Raw genomic sequence first — 17791 nt, forward strand, 5'->3', positions numbered from 1 at the left:
GTGACCCAATCGCGATTGGCTGAGAAAGTGGCGCGAGCTTTCTAGACCAATCATGCGACGGAGTAAAGCTAAACCGAAGCAATCCCCGGTTACTTTAGACATCTTAATAGAAAATTTTCCCTTTCTAAAGATAAGAGGTACGTACACATGCGCAGTGGTGATGATGATAGTGGCAGTAATGGTGATGATGGCATCTCTTTTTTCGTTCTGGAGTTGGCTTCTTGCTGCTGATCGATGCTCTGCAGGATTGATGTAATTGTACAAATTAGAGATCCAAATTCAATGTTGCATGGGGTTATAACTTAAAACTTCTTCCCTTCAGGGCTAAGTCGGTCAGCCATTTCAAATATCCTTAAGGTCTATAACTAAATAAAATGATGACAAGAGATATGAAATACAAACGGAACGAAAGAAAAATTTGTATGGCAAGCCCTGGCCAAGATAACATGGCCTTTCTTCCCTTTCCAGAATTTGGTCTGTTCTCGCAACACTAAAATATCTTCGCGCCGACGGCTGCCTCTCTGTTTCCACCAGAAAAACTCTCGTCAGTGGCTGCAAATTCCCGCCAAAACTACACCTTCGAACAATCCTCCCAACCTACATTAAACGCCTACTTTCCTACCAAAACATTCTGTTATGATAGCGCGCACCCTCTAAATTATTAAATCATATAGCAGTACTGGCAGATCTGGCGAACTCACCTGAAAGAACTACACCTCGACAAGCTCAAACTACTGAACGTGCTAACGGTATCACAGCGTTTTCTTTGTAATTTTTGATTTATTGTTTCCAGCTCGTCTATTCTAACCTCCAGATTGTCCTGCAAGAGTTACAAGTAACAAAATATCATTTCGTGACATGAATAACTTGCAGCATTTCTTATGCAGGATATCAATATGACAATTAAGCTCAATATACGCCCTCTCGCTTTACGGACAATTGAGAGGCTTTCTTTGGGTATAAGTTTTTACTTACCGTCAGTTTGCAAAGCTCTTTGACCGCACCAACATTTTCCATGAAGATTCTTTCCTACGGAAACAAACAGCATTGTCAAAAGCATGAAAACAAAAGAACACTGATCTACTACGTGGTTTCAGGCCCAAACGGTGTGTGCTTTGTACTTCTGAGCAAGATAATTCTCCGTAGGGATTTCCCAGGCGAACTGGAAGCATCCGCGCTGGGACGCAATCCATAAAGGGAATCAGTTAAAAAATTTGTTTTTGAATTCAAAGGAGCATAATTCATCAGAACTTAATTCGTATTTTGTAACATGTGACGCAACCTTCAGCTATGATGAAAGGATTCGTGGTCAGACAACTTTGACAGTAACTCCTTACAGTGAATTGACGGCTGAAATGTCCTGTATGTACTACGTCTAAGTGTTTAACCGACAAAAGCTCCCTTGACAATCTACTCATCTCATTAGTTAATTGTTTTGGCATATTTCAAGGGAATCATTGGTCAAACTTACTTTATTAACAACCAAAAATCTCTCAATCATTTTTCCATCAGGTAAAATGACATCTTCCTGGAGAAATTAGTCAAGAGGAATGTTGGCAAAAATGTAAAATATCAATGATGCATAGTAAGTGTCATTGTCAAGGCACTAAGGTTTGGAATGCAATCAGTGATGAAATTAAGCTTCTATCACTGAAACAATTTAAGAAAAAGTTAAAATCAAGTATTCTTGTAAGTTACTAACTGACTTAATTTTACCACACATTTTCTTTCTTCCGTCAGTTAATCTGCCTATACATATTGTTTTTTCTTGCTTATTTTCGCTAATTTGTATTTTTAGCTTGTAACTAGTTTTTGTTTCTGTGTTTCTGTGTTTGTCAGTGTATGTGTTACTTTAAAAAGTCTTAAGTACCCGACACCGTTAGTCATTACAGTATTTGAAATCCTAAAGATGGCTGCTCAATTCTATTAGCCTGGTGGTTATTTTGGGCAGCTATGCACTTTATTTTATTTGTTTTATTACTTTTTTGTAATGTAAATTTAATTTAATTCAGGGGTGCAAATAAAGTTGTTGTTGTTGTTGTTGTTGTTGTCATATCCAAGTAACAAACTCTAGATATGTTGTGTATTCACGATGAAGGTTAGATATTTATTTCATGATAAAATGGTTCTAAAAGGAGTTTCTTAAATACGAGTTTGGGCTAGAAGACACTTGTCGATAATTGAGTAAGTGGTGAAGTCTTTCTGTGTTTTTTCTGTTTTTTTTTTTAGTAATATGGTTCAAGTTTTACAGGAAAACCGACATTTCCCATTTACTTTTTACTATCAACCGATAGTTCACCATACTTATTGTTAATGATGGTCCCAGCTAATATGTTTCAAGCTTATCTAACTTGTCAGCCACGCTATTTTTAAGACAGTTTCTGAAATGGAATTCTTTCACGATTCCACAGATCAATAGCCGGTGTTCATATCAACGGTCACACTATACACGAATGGACTTCAACTTCCCAGTCCAAATTATATACTGAATTACCAACGTTGGAGCATAACGTTTCCTGCGTGGCCTACCGTGGGAACAAGGTGCCAACATTTGAACGATATAGGTATATAACCCACTCACTGATTCCTTCACAGCCTCTGGTAAGACTTCTTTTACTTCCTGTGCCAGAACCCCTGTGTCCTCCCCCTCAGAGTCACTTGCTCTTAAACCTGCGTGCTCTAAATACTCGCGACTGAAGCGGTATTTGTAAAGATTGATTCTGGAAATAGTTCTAAGTTGCTCTCTGGTATCCACCTGAAGAGAAAAAGTGACATGTAAGTCAGTCAATCAGTCAGACACTCAGTCAAAGAGCTAACTTTTTCATGGCTTCCATTCAACTTCATCAAAGCTACATTGTTCGTCATCGCTCGCACTGCAGGCTCGTGGTGTTATTTTTCTTAGATTTTGCACAGGTATGCAAGCACAAAAAATCACTTTCCATTCGTTGGCGGTGTCCCATGAACAAAATGGAGAGCCATGATTCCCAGAGAGGCCGCAGGTGAATTTCAAGATAGCAAACCAGATATCACCATGAGTTTTGCCCTAGAACAATTTCCAATTTGAGTGTCTAAGGTCATCTGGGATTGCTGTGGTTTTACATAACTTTGCACTGTGATTGGTCTATAAAACTCGCGCCATCCTCTCAACCAATCAGATACAAACGCGACTCAGTCACTTCCGTTTTCCCGCGCTAAAAGCAGTTTCCTTGTTTTCACTTTGAATTCTCATTGGCCAATTGGTCGCTGGGATAACTAGTTTGGTCTTGGCTTTTCGACACAACAGTAAAAATGCTCTAATAAGCCGGAATTGACCTGTGATTTTGCTTCCTCTGGGCAGATTTTGACCTCTCGTCACCTTATGATCAGCCCCTAATCTGGCCAGATGTAACCAATCTCCCACAAAAGGGACTACATTGGAACTTAGAACTTACACTCCCAAATAGCTAGGCTAACGCTGGGAGATATAGAATAACTAACTGATAGTGCTAATAATCTACGATACATATGTAAAGTCTAAAAGAAACAATAAATGTAAATAGTTCAAAATCTTTTCAGGTGGTTCGGGGTCTTCATGTTCTGAATGTGCCTTATGGCTAATGATTTAAAAGAAGTAATGTTCTTAGCTTGGACTGTTTGAGTTGACAGTTTATTCCATACCCGAACAGTTTGTATAAACGGAGAATAACTGTGCGCCAAAACACTTGTGTGGGGCTGGAGCATGGCATGTTGGATCCTTGGTCTAAGAGCTGGTTGGATAGAAGGTGGGAATTCAAGATCGATGAGATTATTTTTGATTTTATAAAAAAGAGTCACTTGGGCCAGCAAACGTCTGGATTCCAAGGAGTCCCAACCAAGTTGATTTACAAGATCTTGTGAGTTTGTAGATCTCTTGTAATCGTGTGCGACGAAACGAGCAGCCCGTCGCTGGACTTTTTCGATAGTTTCAGTGTCCCTGTTTGTTTGTGGATTCCATGCAGCGCTTGCATATTCTAGTAGAGGTCGAATAATTGCTTTGTAGGCTCTTTCCTTGACTTCGGGCGTACACGGTTGTAAAGTCCGTTTGACCAGCCCGAGAGCCCTATTGGCTTTGTTGGAAGTTTTGTCACAGTGTTCTTTCCAATTTAGCTTGCTCGTTAATCTAACACCCAGATAATCATAGGAAGTTACATGTTCCAAGACCTGACTATGCATGTAATATGGTAGTATATGACAACGGATCGCTTCTTGGTCAAGGAAATGTGGTAGCATTTCTTAACATTTAACTCCATCTGCCAAAGACAGACGGTTTAAATATATAGCACTTCACCTCCTCTATGCTCTCCTTGACTCTTATGTCCGATGGATGCACAAGGCGACCAGTGACCTTTAGATTCCCATGAACTGATAATGCTTCCTCTGGCCTGTCAGTGTTGATTCCAACACGACCCTGAAACAACAAAAGTAAAAAATTGGCTAGGCACTCAATGGTTTTCACAGAGATTCCAGAAAAGCTTTACACGTGCAACACTAGAACATCAGGATATAGATAAATACATTGGATTTTGGCTGTAGCACAAGCATAAAAAAGCGTTCTTCATCTACCGTTTCCAAGGAAAGTTGTAATATTGAGTGCTGGTTTTTTGGATTAAGGAAAACTGGAAGACTTGCAGCAAGGTCGAGAACTACGAATCATCTTAAATTGTCATCTCATATTTTCCTTTATAAGTTTGCGCAGGAAATTGGAGTTCGACTGTCCAAAACCGACCTATTGGCGAATGCCTGGTAGTACTTTCTCCACATAAGCAAAATATATTAATAAAAAAAAATCGTTTTTATTATCATACCATTCGGTAAACTGAGTCTGTCGTTTGCCCTCTTGACCAAACAACTTCCATGTCATTCTCAAACTGGCCAGGATTTGAAGCCTAGCAAAATCAAAGGCAAACAATCAGGACTTGCTACTTTGACAGTTGACCAAAGGAACCTTCCAAGCTCATGTGAAATTTAACTTGGTGAGATTGTATTTCACAAAATTAACTATAGTAACAATAATAATAACATTTTAATAATAAATGATAAATGATAGATAAAAGACAACTTTCTCACCCTAACAATGATCCTTTCTGACACATTTGCACACACTAAAAATTCCTTGTTTTTGGCATGAGCATACACAGCAACAACAAGCAGGAAGTATCTAAAACAGAAGGTAATTTAACCCTTACAGTAAGTTCCAATGAGTGACCAGGACAGATCTCCTCCTTACAATATCAAAACAATATCAAGCAGACCAGAGATGGGATCAAAGAAAAACATCAGTTAGGGGATCATTAGTTGATCTAATGACATTCTCTGAACTAACATCAAAAGAATTGTATGATGACAGAAAGGATAATTACTAGTGAGATCTGAGAGTAAAAGGGTCAACAATAATAGAGGTGAGTAAAGTCAATTTTGTGTTATATCAAGCTTATCAGTGGTAGCAATTCCTGAACTTACCTCTGATCAGGATTTGGTTTCCCTTTCTTTCTCATATTGTTTGCTGTTGTTTCACTGATGGAAAACTTGCTCAATAAGTATCATCCATAAATGAATTTGTATAGATTTCTTAGACTCACCCAAATAACAAAGACCATGTAAAAGTAATTTCCAATTTTAATTAATATATAGCAAGAAATCTTTGATGTAGCTGTAGAACATCTTTTCTTTAATATTTCAGTTACACATCCACAAATTTGCACCTTGCCCTTTGTTTCCCAGTTGAACTGAAATGAATTGTTAGTTTTTGCAGAAGAAAGACAACCAGAAACTAGAGGGAAAAAATCCTCAGAATGAGGATAAAACACCTACAAACTCATCCCATGATGTTTGGTTTAAGAATCAAATAAGAACAACAGTGGCGAAAGGTAAAAGTTTCCATTGCTGCAACAATTAATCTGTTCATTCATTCAAAGTTTAAATAGATTCTCAATTAGTGTCACACTTCTTTATGATTGCAGAAAAATAATTCAACGCAATACCTGAAATGCAGTCTTCCAACTGTAATCTTTGTTTGTTCTTTTGGTGAAATGTCAAATCTGAAAGTTAAAAGCATGAAGTGTTACCAAACTATGCATTGTATACAAGGCAGTCCCTTTCTGAATCAATTTGGAACGGCTATTTCAATTTGGAAAGGCTCACCCGTTCTTCCCACCTGGCTTGGCCGATAATTTCGCCTTTGGAACGCCATTGGAACAGCTTTGATTCAGACCTCGTACTTTTCATGTGCCGATCCTAATGCATAAACTATTACAATGTATTTTGCAAGTAATGTGACTAGTTTTACTGGAACTGTATTTGGAACGGCCAAAAATAACGGCGTCTGAATCAACAGGCGTACTTTTGTTAATTTGGGTCAGTCCAAATTCAAATTGAGTTAGGCTCATGAAAAGTTCGGCGTCTGAACTGGGCCTAAGTCTTCAAGTCCTTTTTGAAAACAGCCAAAGTGTTTGATGATCTGAGTGATAAAGGTAGTTCGTTCCACAGTTTGGGGCCAGCAGCCAAAAAAGCTCTGTCACCATATGTCTTCAGAAATGTCCTTGGAATGCTCAAGAGTCTTTGTGAAGCAGAGCAGAGTAATGCAGAGAAAATCACTTACTGCAGTGGTTCATAGTGTCTCTTGCTTCTGTCAGCTTGAGATTGTTCAACACCAATTTGACTGGCTTTAGATTCCATCTAAGTCAAAGCAAACAAATAAGGGTTTAAAGTAAGGAATATGTGAATTAATTCATAGAACAACAAATCCAGCACACTTGTATATCATTAAATTTTTAGTTGTAATGACAAATCTTCCCTAATTTGAGGGGTAAAGTTTTAATTTTCTTTGGTTGTCTTCATGTGTTGCCATTCAGTAGCATGTTGAAGAACAATGAATAATGTAGTTTAAATGAAGCCTTAAAACTACTGGCAAAGCCTGAAAAACTTCACACTTTGATGGGATTTAAGTTTGTGCCTACCTGTTGGGCACCACCAACAACTTATCTACAAGGCCACATTTTAAGAGCAAGGCCAATTTTTTCAGATACACAGCCCGACACCTTCAACGCATTGCTGGGCACAAAAATTTGCCAATCTGTAGACATTTCTTAGAAACTCACGGTAACAACAACCTCTTGAAAGAAAGCCAATTCACAGTTTTCAGAAAGTACCTGGGTAAATTTGATTGTTTAGTACAAATCCAGCACACTTGTATATCATTAAATTTTTAGTTGTAATGACAAATCTTCCCTAATTTGAAATGCTCCTCATCAAGAATCTTAAGCCTAATTTAAATATCCAGACGGCCTCCATATGTGAAACTTTTTGTTTAATATTTCTAATCATCTTTTTCTCACATTACAGTTTTTAATCACAGGGATGTAGCTAAATTTTTTAACAGGCGGGAATCTAGCAATGATAGGCGGATATTGGGCTTGGGTATTTGGGTATTTTTATTCATTATTTTGCATACATGAAGTACGAATACCGCTGGCCATTGAGCCTGCAAAATGGAGGATGCGATGCGAATGATGCGATCGTCGCACAAAATGGATTGTTTACAATCCTTTTATTTCAGGTAAGACAGCAATGAAGGTGTAAACAAACAAAATAAATAAATAACAATCTTCTGACAACATTTAAAAACATTTTGGAGAAAGAAGTACTGCTTTACAGCCGGAAAAATCGCGTTCACAGCCGGGTAGTTTTCCCGGCTTCCGGCTATTATCTACATCCCTGTAATCAGCTATTGCTTTTCAAGTATTTATAGACTGGAACTTGCAAACATATTTGGACTAGATAGCTAACGTCGAAATGCCGTCGTCTTTTAGGAATTTTTTAATCTTAAAATGATTTTAAGAAATGTTTTATCGCAATTTTTTATTGTTAAAGGCCAATTTTGCTTGTGATTTTAAAATGCATGGCCCTATCAATAAGTTGTTGCATACTAGGAAAGTACCCAGCTTAAATGTTAAGGACCTATATATATATATTGACTGAGTGGGAGAGCTGGACAAGTAAAAGATTGGGTGAGGTTCAATTGTTACGATCATGAACCAAATATTCCAGCCCAACCTAAGTCAGACAATAGATTTCTATCAAATAATCACTGCTCTTTCCTTTTCCTCCTTTCTTTTTTCAAATGTTTTCCTCCAGCATGTCCAAGTGCTGTACATAGGGCCATATGTCTTTTCAGCCCTACTTGCTCCATCACACACAATCCTCATACACATGTGCAAGCTAGGCCATACAGGTCAAATGAATCTTAGTGAAACAAAAGTAGCTAGCATACCTTAATTCCATAAATGCATAGCCGAAACTTGTCAATTCGTCTTAATTCTTTTTGCTTAAAGGAGACAAATCAGAGGGACATGTTTAAATTCTACCTGCAATGATTCTGACTGTGTAAACAAAGACAACAGATGAACAAAAAAAAAATTACAAACCTCTCCTTGGACATATTTGGGTGTTTGGGCAGATTGAAGGTTCACGAAGGCTGTTATCTGTGAATAGAGCAAGTGTCACAATTAAGAAAAATTTTTTTTATTAAAAGAAATCGTTACAACCACCATTAGATTTTTAAATTTTTTACAATTTTGAGTTCAATTAATCAATATTCGTTTTCATCAAATTTTACCCTCTGCAATCATATAACTGTTCTTGGTTTACACACTAAATTGTAAAGTGATTCCATTTCCAGGTGCAGTGGTGTACATGAATCTTGCCTTTTTCAAACTGTTGAAGTTCAAATTAACTTCATAAGATCTTAGCTACAATTCAATTAACTTCCTTCAGATACTCTTTCAAAAAGTTTTAACCGTCATAATGATCCCTTTTTTATCAAAATTCCTAAAAGTGCCACTTAAATTAAATTTAAAACTTAAAAGAGTCTGAAGTCCCTCACAGGGCTAGAATTTTTCCAAATATCAAAAGAATTGAATAAACTGACAAGGAATACTGCTAGCCTCCCCCCTCCTTTCTTCCCCCCCCCCCCCCCCTTGGATGCCAGTCCATTGCAGTGCAGCAGTAACTCTCCAGTATTTTCCTCAGCAGGTTTCTTTGAAGAGTTCACTTCAAACTCCTGAGCAGAGAGAGGCACTGCTACTCTTAACTTTAAGTGTCTCACACAAGAACACAGTAGTTTTAAGACTCAAAACTGTCTATTCACAGTCCAGTATTCTCACCCATCTCGCCCTTGGGTCATAACATCTCTGTATAGGACTGTTAGTAAGGTTTACAAAAGTGCTGTACACACAGCATCACACACCTGGAGGTGATTTTTCTTTTGACAAACAAAAGCTTCATCCACAAAAGAGTAATTGAAACCTTTGTCAGCATCTACTCTAAACTGAGGTGGAGGACTGAAAAAGAGACATAAACTGCAGTTATAATCAAAACAAACACTTCATCTCTTAAAAACATCTGCAAGTCTCAGGAACATTTAGTGTTTTGGCTGAATGCTACGTTTTTCAGCAATACATTTGAATGCAGATTGGGAAGAGGGAGAGGGAGAGGGGTGGGGCTGGATTTTTTCCCCTTAACCCTTAACTCCCTGAAGTGATTGAAATCTAACTTCTCCCTATAATATCCATACATTATCTAGTAAACAGGTGATAAGAATACTCAAACTTATCAGGCAGAAATTTTATACTCATTATTAATTTGCAAGGAAATGTGAAGCAGCTAGAAGGGAGAATCAACAATCAGATCCTGGAAGTTAAAGGATTAAAAACAAATAGTTCATGGGGTTACATTTGACGATTGGAACTGCTTTTGGCTGTAAAATGTTGTTTAAACCTAAAAAAAAAAAAACTCAAACCAACTATAATTTTTGAATTATTCAAATGAAATAGAAATCTAGAAATTTGTTCCACTAATAGAATAGGTACCTCTTCAGGATTTTTGGTCCATCCCACACAGCAAAAGGCTGTTACCTTTAAGGCATATGCTTTCCCCTTATATCATTTCCATAGGAGACTAACCCACAATATAGGGCACTATATCAACTAACAACTTCCAATTATAATAACCACCTACACCACATACAATTCACTTATCACATCCAAAGGTTGTTTAATACTATCAATAAAAGGCTCACATCATTTGGGAAGAGTCATCAAACATGCTGCAGCATTCATCTGTTTTGTGGGGCGACCACTTTAGGCATTGGTAGTTTTCGAGCTCAGGTGTGGCCGTGGTGGTAAAAGGATCAGGAGAGTCAAGGTAATCTGAGCCACTACCATCCAAGCAGTAGTCATCTTATGCAAGGAAAATGAAAAGAGATGATCAGATATTTGTTGGAAATGATTGAATACCTGCCCAAATATCCTTGCAAAAAGCATTTCAGTAATAATCAGTAAGAAGCGCAGGGAGGGGTTCTGTGGGTTGAATTTTTTCCTCTTTCTTGACTTTGCTCTGGGGATTTTTCTACAGCTTTTTCCAGTTTTTCTCACCTTAATAAAACAAACACTTGAAATTACATTCAACACTGGAAACAATATACTGAGAGCCACCTTGTGGATTTTCAACTACTCAACCCCAACTTAATCTAATCCAATCCAACTGGGCAAGGTTCATTCTGCGTAAGTACAGTGAGCCACTTTTATTGAGCTCAGCCTAGTCTCTGCTAAATGAGGTGACTGTGCTTCCACCCCCCTCTCAAATGGGAATAAATGGTTACCCTCCACCTCAGGTTTCCTGGTAGTTTGCTGAAATCATTAACACTTCACTAACATTTACACCCAAACACAGAAAAAACAATCTTAAAATCAACAGAGCACAGCCACTTACACAATATTTTGGTTACGATGATTACCTGGCTCTGATTTCAAAGAATTAAGCCTCAATGATGACATTCTGTTTGTTGTTAATGTTTCACTACTCTCTGAATCTCTCTTCCTCTTCCTTCTTGGCTCAGAGACGCTGTTGTTAAGTTGAAAAAAGGTGAATCATTTCATATTCTTACTAAAATTATGTTTTCTTTCTAATTGTACATACATGTACATGTTTTAACGAGAACTTCTGTACTCCTAGGTGTCACGTGTTTAAATAAAGGATTGATTGATTGATTGATATTGATGGATAGATTGGGTGGATTGAAAGAATGGACCAAATGGGAAGAAAAGATAAAGGGATAAGGGGAAATAGGATGGAATGGGAGGAACAGGTGGGATAAATGGATGGATGGGATGAAAGGGAAACAGGCAAGGTAAAGAGAATGGAAGGGATACAATTGGGAGGAGAAACAGATAGGATGAAGGAGTAGGAAGAAAATTCAAATGGGAATTGTGATAAAAAACAATGGATGGGACAGATGGGATGCAATGAAAAGATTAGAGGGAACACAAGCTACTTTTTAGCATCATTTGCTTACTTGACCATCTACACACAAGTATGTCTGTTACCTGATAGACTGTAATGGCAATTCCTCAGAGCTACTCAAGGGACATCCTTGCTGTGGCTGCCTTCCTCCAGAGTGGGAAATTGATGATAGCATAATGTGATGATTTCCTGGTGTATTAGGCAGCAGAACTGTGGAGTATTAAAAGTTATCAAATAACATTATATTCATAACTAATAGATCATCCCAGGTGGAAAAATAGAGGGAAATCTTTCAGGATTGTTGCTCATTACGGAGATAGATTTTTTCCAACAAGTAAGTAGACAAATTTGACAGTCACCCCCCAAAAAAAATGTAAACAAAGACCTGTAGCTTTTACACTGTTAAACCTTGAGATGTGTTAAAACGAATCTTACTCTCTTTGCACACAGTAAAAGAAAATTTTAGAAAAAACACACCCCTTCCCTGTCCCATCCTGATATAGAAATTATACCTTGGTTTACATCTGGGGAGTCTGGTCCATCAGAATCTGGTGGGGTCATAGGGAAGTTCTTGCTTTGGTGCTGTCCTCCAAAATTGGGAATGTCAATTGGGCTGTTTTTTTGATATAAAATATTACAAACAAGTAAAATATTTACCAGAACATTTACACTTTTCTATGCCAAATTTCATTACATACTGAACAGATTTTAGTAAAAGCTTTTGGAATTATAGAGATCCACTTCACTTTAGAAATCTAACAGCCATGTATTCTCAGCTTACCTCACTGGTAATCACAACAGTTTATCTTGCTAGTTGTCATGACATTTAACCCCTTAAGGTCCTGAAGGCTTAAAGTTAACCACATAACTCTCACAAGTAACTTCTCCATATTTTGTCCATACATTGATTCAGTAACAGATTATAAGTAACAGATTATAAGAATGAAGTTGTTATTTAGATCTAACACTGTATTCTCCAGACTAATTTCCAAGAAAATTTGAAGCAGCAAAAATGAAGATTTAACAATCAGATCTGGGGAGTTAAGGATTGATTCACCACATCTCTGTAGACAATACAAAAATTCACGCAGAATATAGCTCAATTGGTGAGAATGCCAGATTGTGTTGTTCAGGAGGTCGAGGGTTCAAGCCCCAGCCAGACCAATACTTATGGTCTTAAAATAACTGAGGAGAATTTGCTACCTTTCTATAACAAGAAATGGATAGATATTCTAGTCTTCTTGGATAAGGATGAATAAACCATAGGCCCCGTCTCCTGCAGGGTTAGGGGTAGGAGACGTTAATTTCCCACACACGAAACAACTGTGTGGTGGATGTCCTCCTCTGGGGTGGGATGGGTAGGTGTTGGCCCTGAAAAGCTCCTATGGGGAGTGGTCAATTAACCTATGTATGTATATGTGTTCACAATTCTGCATGCATTGACAAAAAAATCAGTCATAACCAAACTTCTCTGAAGTATTTGGAATCAATGCAATGCAAATACATCATTAACATCATCAATAGACTGAAAAAAAGGATGTACCGTGAACAAAAGAGAAAATAGCTTTCTGATGTACTATTTTAATAACTAACAATATTTTTCTTGTGTAATTGTATTTGATCAAGTACTTACTGCCCAACTGATGTGCCTTGTCCTTCTAGAGGAAAGCCCAAGATTCCTGCAAGACGAAAACAAAATGGCTTACTCTAAAAATTACACCAAAGCATAACAATTATTAATAAGAAACCTGGAAAAATCTACATGTGTTTATTAATTGTCCTTGCCCTATTTGTTTTCTTTGACTTTTTTGAAATAAAAAACTGACTAAGAATCTGTTTTCCACTGATAACTTAAAAAAGAAATTGACACGAAAACATACCATTGCATTGCAGTCCTGGATTCAAAGACAGGTTTGCTGTAAAATCTGCTGAAAATCCAAAATTTAACTGCCCTGTCCCCTCTATGTACCTACAAATACAAAAACATTAAACAATAATTGGAACAAAACCCCATCAGAAGGTGAATCAAACAGTCAAATGAACAAATCAATAACTCTTGAAGACAGTTTCAAAAAGCTGCTGAAAGCTTTCAGCCCTGCTGTAAGAACTAGAATGATTTGTATCCATTCCATTTCAACAGGAAAGTTTGGATTTAGCTACACCCATACGTTTGATCTGGAACCAATAAAATGAATCCTGTAATAAACTTTTGCTGGAAAGAGTATTTGGTTTCTATACCTAAAACTTTTTCATGCATAATATTTTATGACCTACAGGCTAATCTTGCAAAGACATTCCACAAGGCTCAAAGTGCCAGTTTGTGTCAAGGATATAGTTAGCCTGATGCTATGGCTTAAATTTATAAAATAAACAGAGGAGCGTCTAATTATTATGAAGGGCAATGAATCTTGCAAGATGGACAAATGATCAATAGACAGACACTCAGACCCTCCTAAATTTATAAGCTTGCTAGCACATTACATGCAACCTTTCTGTATGTGACTGGCAATGTTGAGCTGTTCAAAGCATTGCATTCTGAGAATTTCTATACACAAGTTAGTACTACATTTGCACTGTTGTATCTTGATGTTTTGGCTGTTTAGTTTGTGCTAGGTTTCTTCAACAGCTTACGAACATTTTTGTGGAGCTAATCTAATCATCAAATTATCATGACTTTCTAAAGTAGCCAATACTAATTGGCTAAACCTCAACAATAAGGTATCAAACACAGGGGGGCCATGTCACGTTTTGCTGAGGTATCAATATATTCATTGGTCCAGTTTGTCCATATATTTGTGGCTTCTTCAATACATAATCCATGACAAAAAATATCTGGGCGTGTTTAAAAAATGTTCTACAATGCATACTTGTATTAAAAAATAAGTGTCCTATTTGTACAGTGTAGAAGAGGCAGGTATTTGAGACTTATTCTTATCACATTTTCCTCCCAATGTGCTTTAAAAGGGAGTTAAAAAGTTATTGTTTAACTCTGGTAGAATGAGCACACATGATACAATACACCTGGTGCGTTGTTTAGAAAGCATATATAAACAAATATGGCATGATTAAGCATTACTACTTGCACAGCTTCTGATAGCAGAGATTTCAAACCTCTGAAATAAAACTCAAGTGCATACTCAATTCTATGTATATGCATTATGTATTATGCTAAAAATAAAGCTCACTGAGATTATACTGGTTGTTCAAACTTTATATTCAAAGCATATTTATCAGCTGAATTCAAACCTTTCCGTACCAGTTACATGTAAATATATCTACAAGGATGTACCAGTTACCAAAAGGGTCAAACAATATACACATGTAGATATGTATTCTATGTTCTAAGTTGGGCAATACAATAACACCATCTTTAACACAATATTAAGCAGGTAAAAATGTTCAGGTAAACAAGTGTAGCAAAGAATGGGAGTTTGATTCTCTGTCATAAACAGATTTCATGAACAATTCACCACAATATCTACAGTATAACCATCTCTGGAACAACTTCAAGTTTTCACAGCATTAAAAACAAAAAAATATATAATATATATCATTCAACAGTTAGGTATATCTCTCATAAATTCATGAAGCATTCCTCCTTGGGTTTAAAAACTCTCAAGTTCTAAATTCATTTTTTCCCAGTCCAGCACCAAGAATAAACTCTTCCTATAAACTTCTGGTAATACCTTATTACAAGGTACTTGAAATAAACAGGTTTAAACAAGTTGAGAAAAAATATCTTGATTCAGTAATAAACATTGGGAGAGAATCGATTGTGTAAACATTTTATCTAGAAAAAATATAATCTACGATGTGATCCTTTAATCTTGACTTGAAAAAGAATACACCTGTCATTCTTAAAAACACCTTGTTTATATCAGCACAATAATTCAAATCAGAAGTCTGTACGACTCCAAGAGTGATCTACCAGTATTCTAGCCCACGCCTAACAACTTGTGGAATTTCTGATAAAGAAACTCAATACCTGTGTGAAAATCGAACTATAAAAACATCTTCCAAAGTAAAAAGAGCATAACGAAAACAGAGCATGTGTACTATGAGACCGTGCAAATATTTTACTTCCATTTGCAAGTATATTCAAAGTAGAGAACATGAATTGCTCTCAAACCTTCACCATATATACCCTGCCAAATTTTATTTGACAGGCTTTGCAATATCATGCAATACAAGTTCATCAGTTCAAGTTCGTGAAAACGATGTTCGATCGCCAATGGTCAGTCACGTAATTTTTTATTTCTCTTGTCATCTCAAAATAATCGTAAAAGCATGCAGCTTTATGAATCTCATAACAAACAAAAGTAAATAAACTTTGTTTGGTATAGATTTCAATGCTTTAGGAGTATGATTGAAAACACAAGACTGCGTGAGGCCACAACGAATTTGGAGAGTTCATGTCACAAAGCGACTTAGGACAATTTCTCACGGAATTACAAGGAATATGCAAACAAAACATCACTATAAATCGCTGTATCTTGTTACATACAGCCCGCAAGCACAAGTCAAAGGTCTCTCAAAGTTATCTCAGCTGCCTGAAGGTATTTCCGCTGAAACTTCTTAAAACAGAAGCGCCGATGCGAACCCGAATGCGTTTTAACGAGAAGTCACGCGAAACGATGAGGAAAAATATAAATATTTGAGATTTTTAAAGTAATTGAAATGCAATTTTTAGAAAGGATTTTTCCAGAAGAAGCAAAAATCTCCTAAAAACAATGGCAAAAACAATTCATGCTTGACATAATCGTGAAAAACAATACCTTTTGTAAACAAGTAAAGTGCGCGCAATGAAAAAATTGCCAAGTTAATCGAAGCCTAATGATTAAGCTTATTTGGTTTATTGCTGTAATAATCAAACTCTATATGCCAATGAAAAGCGTAAACAATTAAGAGTTATTAAAGAAATAACCAAGAATGATAATGGCCTAAAACAAAAATCGCCAAATCTGTGAGAGTGAATTCAAAGTTTGGGTTTTCGTGTTGAAGTGACGTCGAGAGCGCATCTGACCACCAGTGTTCTTGGAGTGTTTGTTCAAGCACAAGAATAATCATGATCGATTAATCATTTTGGTATTTTTAACCTTTTTCAATGAGCGACAACTTAATATTTCCTCTTCTAGTGAGATTATTGCATTTTTAAAAACCTTGTGTTCGAATGGTACTAGGGCTGAAAACAAACAGCTCCATGTGCACACAAAATCAAACACTTCCGGCACTCTAAATAATAATTCGAACTTCAAGCAACGAGAAGTAAAGTTCAGAAACCGTGATTAAAAAGACATTACAAGACATCTTCAATTCATTAACACATCGCATGCAACAATGTAACGAAAACAAAATTTGCCCGTGCCTATAAGCTGGATAGGATACGATGGTAAATCATTTTTGGCGCGTGGTTCAAACAGCGTACTTTTTATGTCCACACTGCATACCAAAACTTTCCTTCACATAACAGAACGAAGATAAAATGTGTATGGTTTTCTTCTATCTTAAAGCTCTGCTAACGGTTCGTTTTCTAACATAAATTCGAGAGAGAGCAGGTCATCGTATAATTTTAATCACTGCCGAGTTAGGCCAAACTTATTACACCTAATTAACCTTCAGATTCCGTCATAATTCCCTCCTAGTTCCGCGAATTTCACGACCCTTTTGTAAAAAAAAAAAAACAAAAAACCTTTGATGTGAAATTGAAAAGTTATTTCGGACGCGTTAAAAATTCATCTCTAGCGGTTTCTAGAGGCAAAAGGCGGGCTCCAATTCAGATTTGGTATTGCTACATGTCTGAGTTAACATGCGAAGTTTACCAAACAACTTAACTTAAAACAGCTTTCAATAAAAACTAAATGTCAAAGGGTTAGACATGCTCGGACCCAACACGTATTTTTCGCGGGATATTAAGTTTCCGTTTGAGCGACACACAAAGGATCGGGTACGTTGCGTAAAACTTTAAATTACGAATTCACAAAAGATTAACGCCTTACCCGTCCGCCATGACTTTCTCGTCGGAGGAGAAACATTCATACAAGTTTGAGAGGAGAAGTCCATCGGGATCTAACTCTGCAATCGCAGAAAAACAGAACTAAGTACCATCGAATGCTTTCCCAGATTGAAATAATACACCTTGCGGTCCATTAGGTGACTGTATCAACTACAACTACGCTTCGATGACAAAATTTCGCCAAACCTACCCAAAGTTGACTGTAAGCTAGGATCGTCTGAGTGATTCATAACTCGTTGAGTCGTCAAACCAAAGGCAACCAGCCTTCTCTTCACGCTTAATAAGTCATTTTCAGATCACTAAGTCAACAGAAAGCGCAAATCCAAAAGCCGCTGCGAGATTTGTGTGTCCTGGGACTAACTACCAAGGGACCGCTCATAGATAAATTGGCACGTGACGTGCATTGTCATCAGAGATCTTTGCTTAAATGACACCTCCAAAAGTGTATTGCACCTCCATCCT

At 37.0% G+C, this 17791-nt stretch overlaps 1 protein-coding gene across 6 annotated transcripts in view; it reads right to left on the reverse strand.

Moving 5' to 3' along the window:
* The window catches only part of LOC111338629 (myelin regulatory factor), a 54752-nt gene that overhangs the window by 36042 nt on the left and 919 nt on the right, over positions 1 to 17791 (reverse strand). For 5 of the 6 annotated variants that reach the window (XM_088737080.1, XM_022945144.2, XM_022945146.2 and 2 more), the window contains exons 2-22: positions 17313 to 17388; positions 13197 to 13285; positions 12950 to 12995; positions 11829 to 11929; positions 11400 to 11526; positions 10811 to 10917; positions 10094 to 10253; positions 9263 to 9356; positions 8442 to 8498; positions 8288 to 8341; positions 6617 to 6693; positions 6000 to 6056; positions 5479 to 5532; positions 5086 to 5176; positions 4824 to 4904; positions 4307 to 4426; positions 2582 to 2755; positions 1472 to 1528; positions 976 to 1029; positions 702 to 820; positions 146 to 239 (exon numbers count right to left, since the gene is read on the reverse strand). In XM_088737080.1, coding sequence (XP_088593206.1) covers positions 146 to 239; positions 702 to 820; positions 976 to 1029; positions 1472 to 1528; positions 2582 to 2755; positions 4307 to 4426; positions 4824 to 4904; positions 5086 to 5176; positions 5479 to 5532; positions 6000 to 6056; positions 6617 to 6693; positions 8288 to 8341; positions 8442 to 8498; positions 9263 to 9356; positions 10094 to 10253; positions 10811 to 10917; positions 11400 to 11526; positions 11829 to 11929; positions 12950 to 12995; positions 13197 to 13285; positions 17313 to 17388 — 1889 coding nt within the window. Of the gene's footprint in view, positions 1 to 145; positions 240 to 701; positions 821 to 975; positions 1030 to 1471; positions 1529 to 2581; positions 2756 to 4306; positions 4427 to 4823; positions 4905 to 5085; positions 5177 to 5478; positions 5533 to 5999; positions 6057 to 6616; positions 6694 to 8287; positions 8342 to 8441; positions 8499 to 9262; positions 9357 to 10093; positions 10254 to 10810; positions 10918 to 11399; positions 11527 to 11828; positions 11930 to 12949; positions 12996 to 13196; positions 13286 to 17312; positions 17389 to 17519; positions 17696 to 17791 lie in introns of those variants that run through there. The other variant, XM_022945145.2, reaches the window with a different exon arrangement.

This window comes from Stylophora pistillata, chromosome 10, assembly GCF_964205215.1.
Source record: "Stylophora pistillata chromosome 10, jaStyPist1.2, whole genome shotgun sequence".
Classification (NCBI taxonomy): domain Eukaryota; kingdom Metazoa; phylum Cnidaria; class Anthozoa; order Scleractinia; family Pocilloporidae; genus Stylophora; species Stylophora pistillata.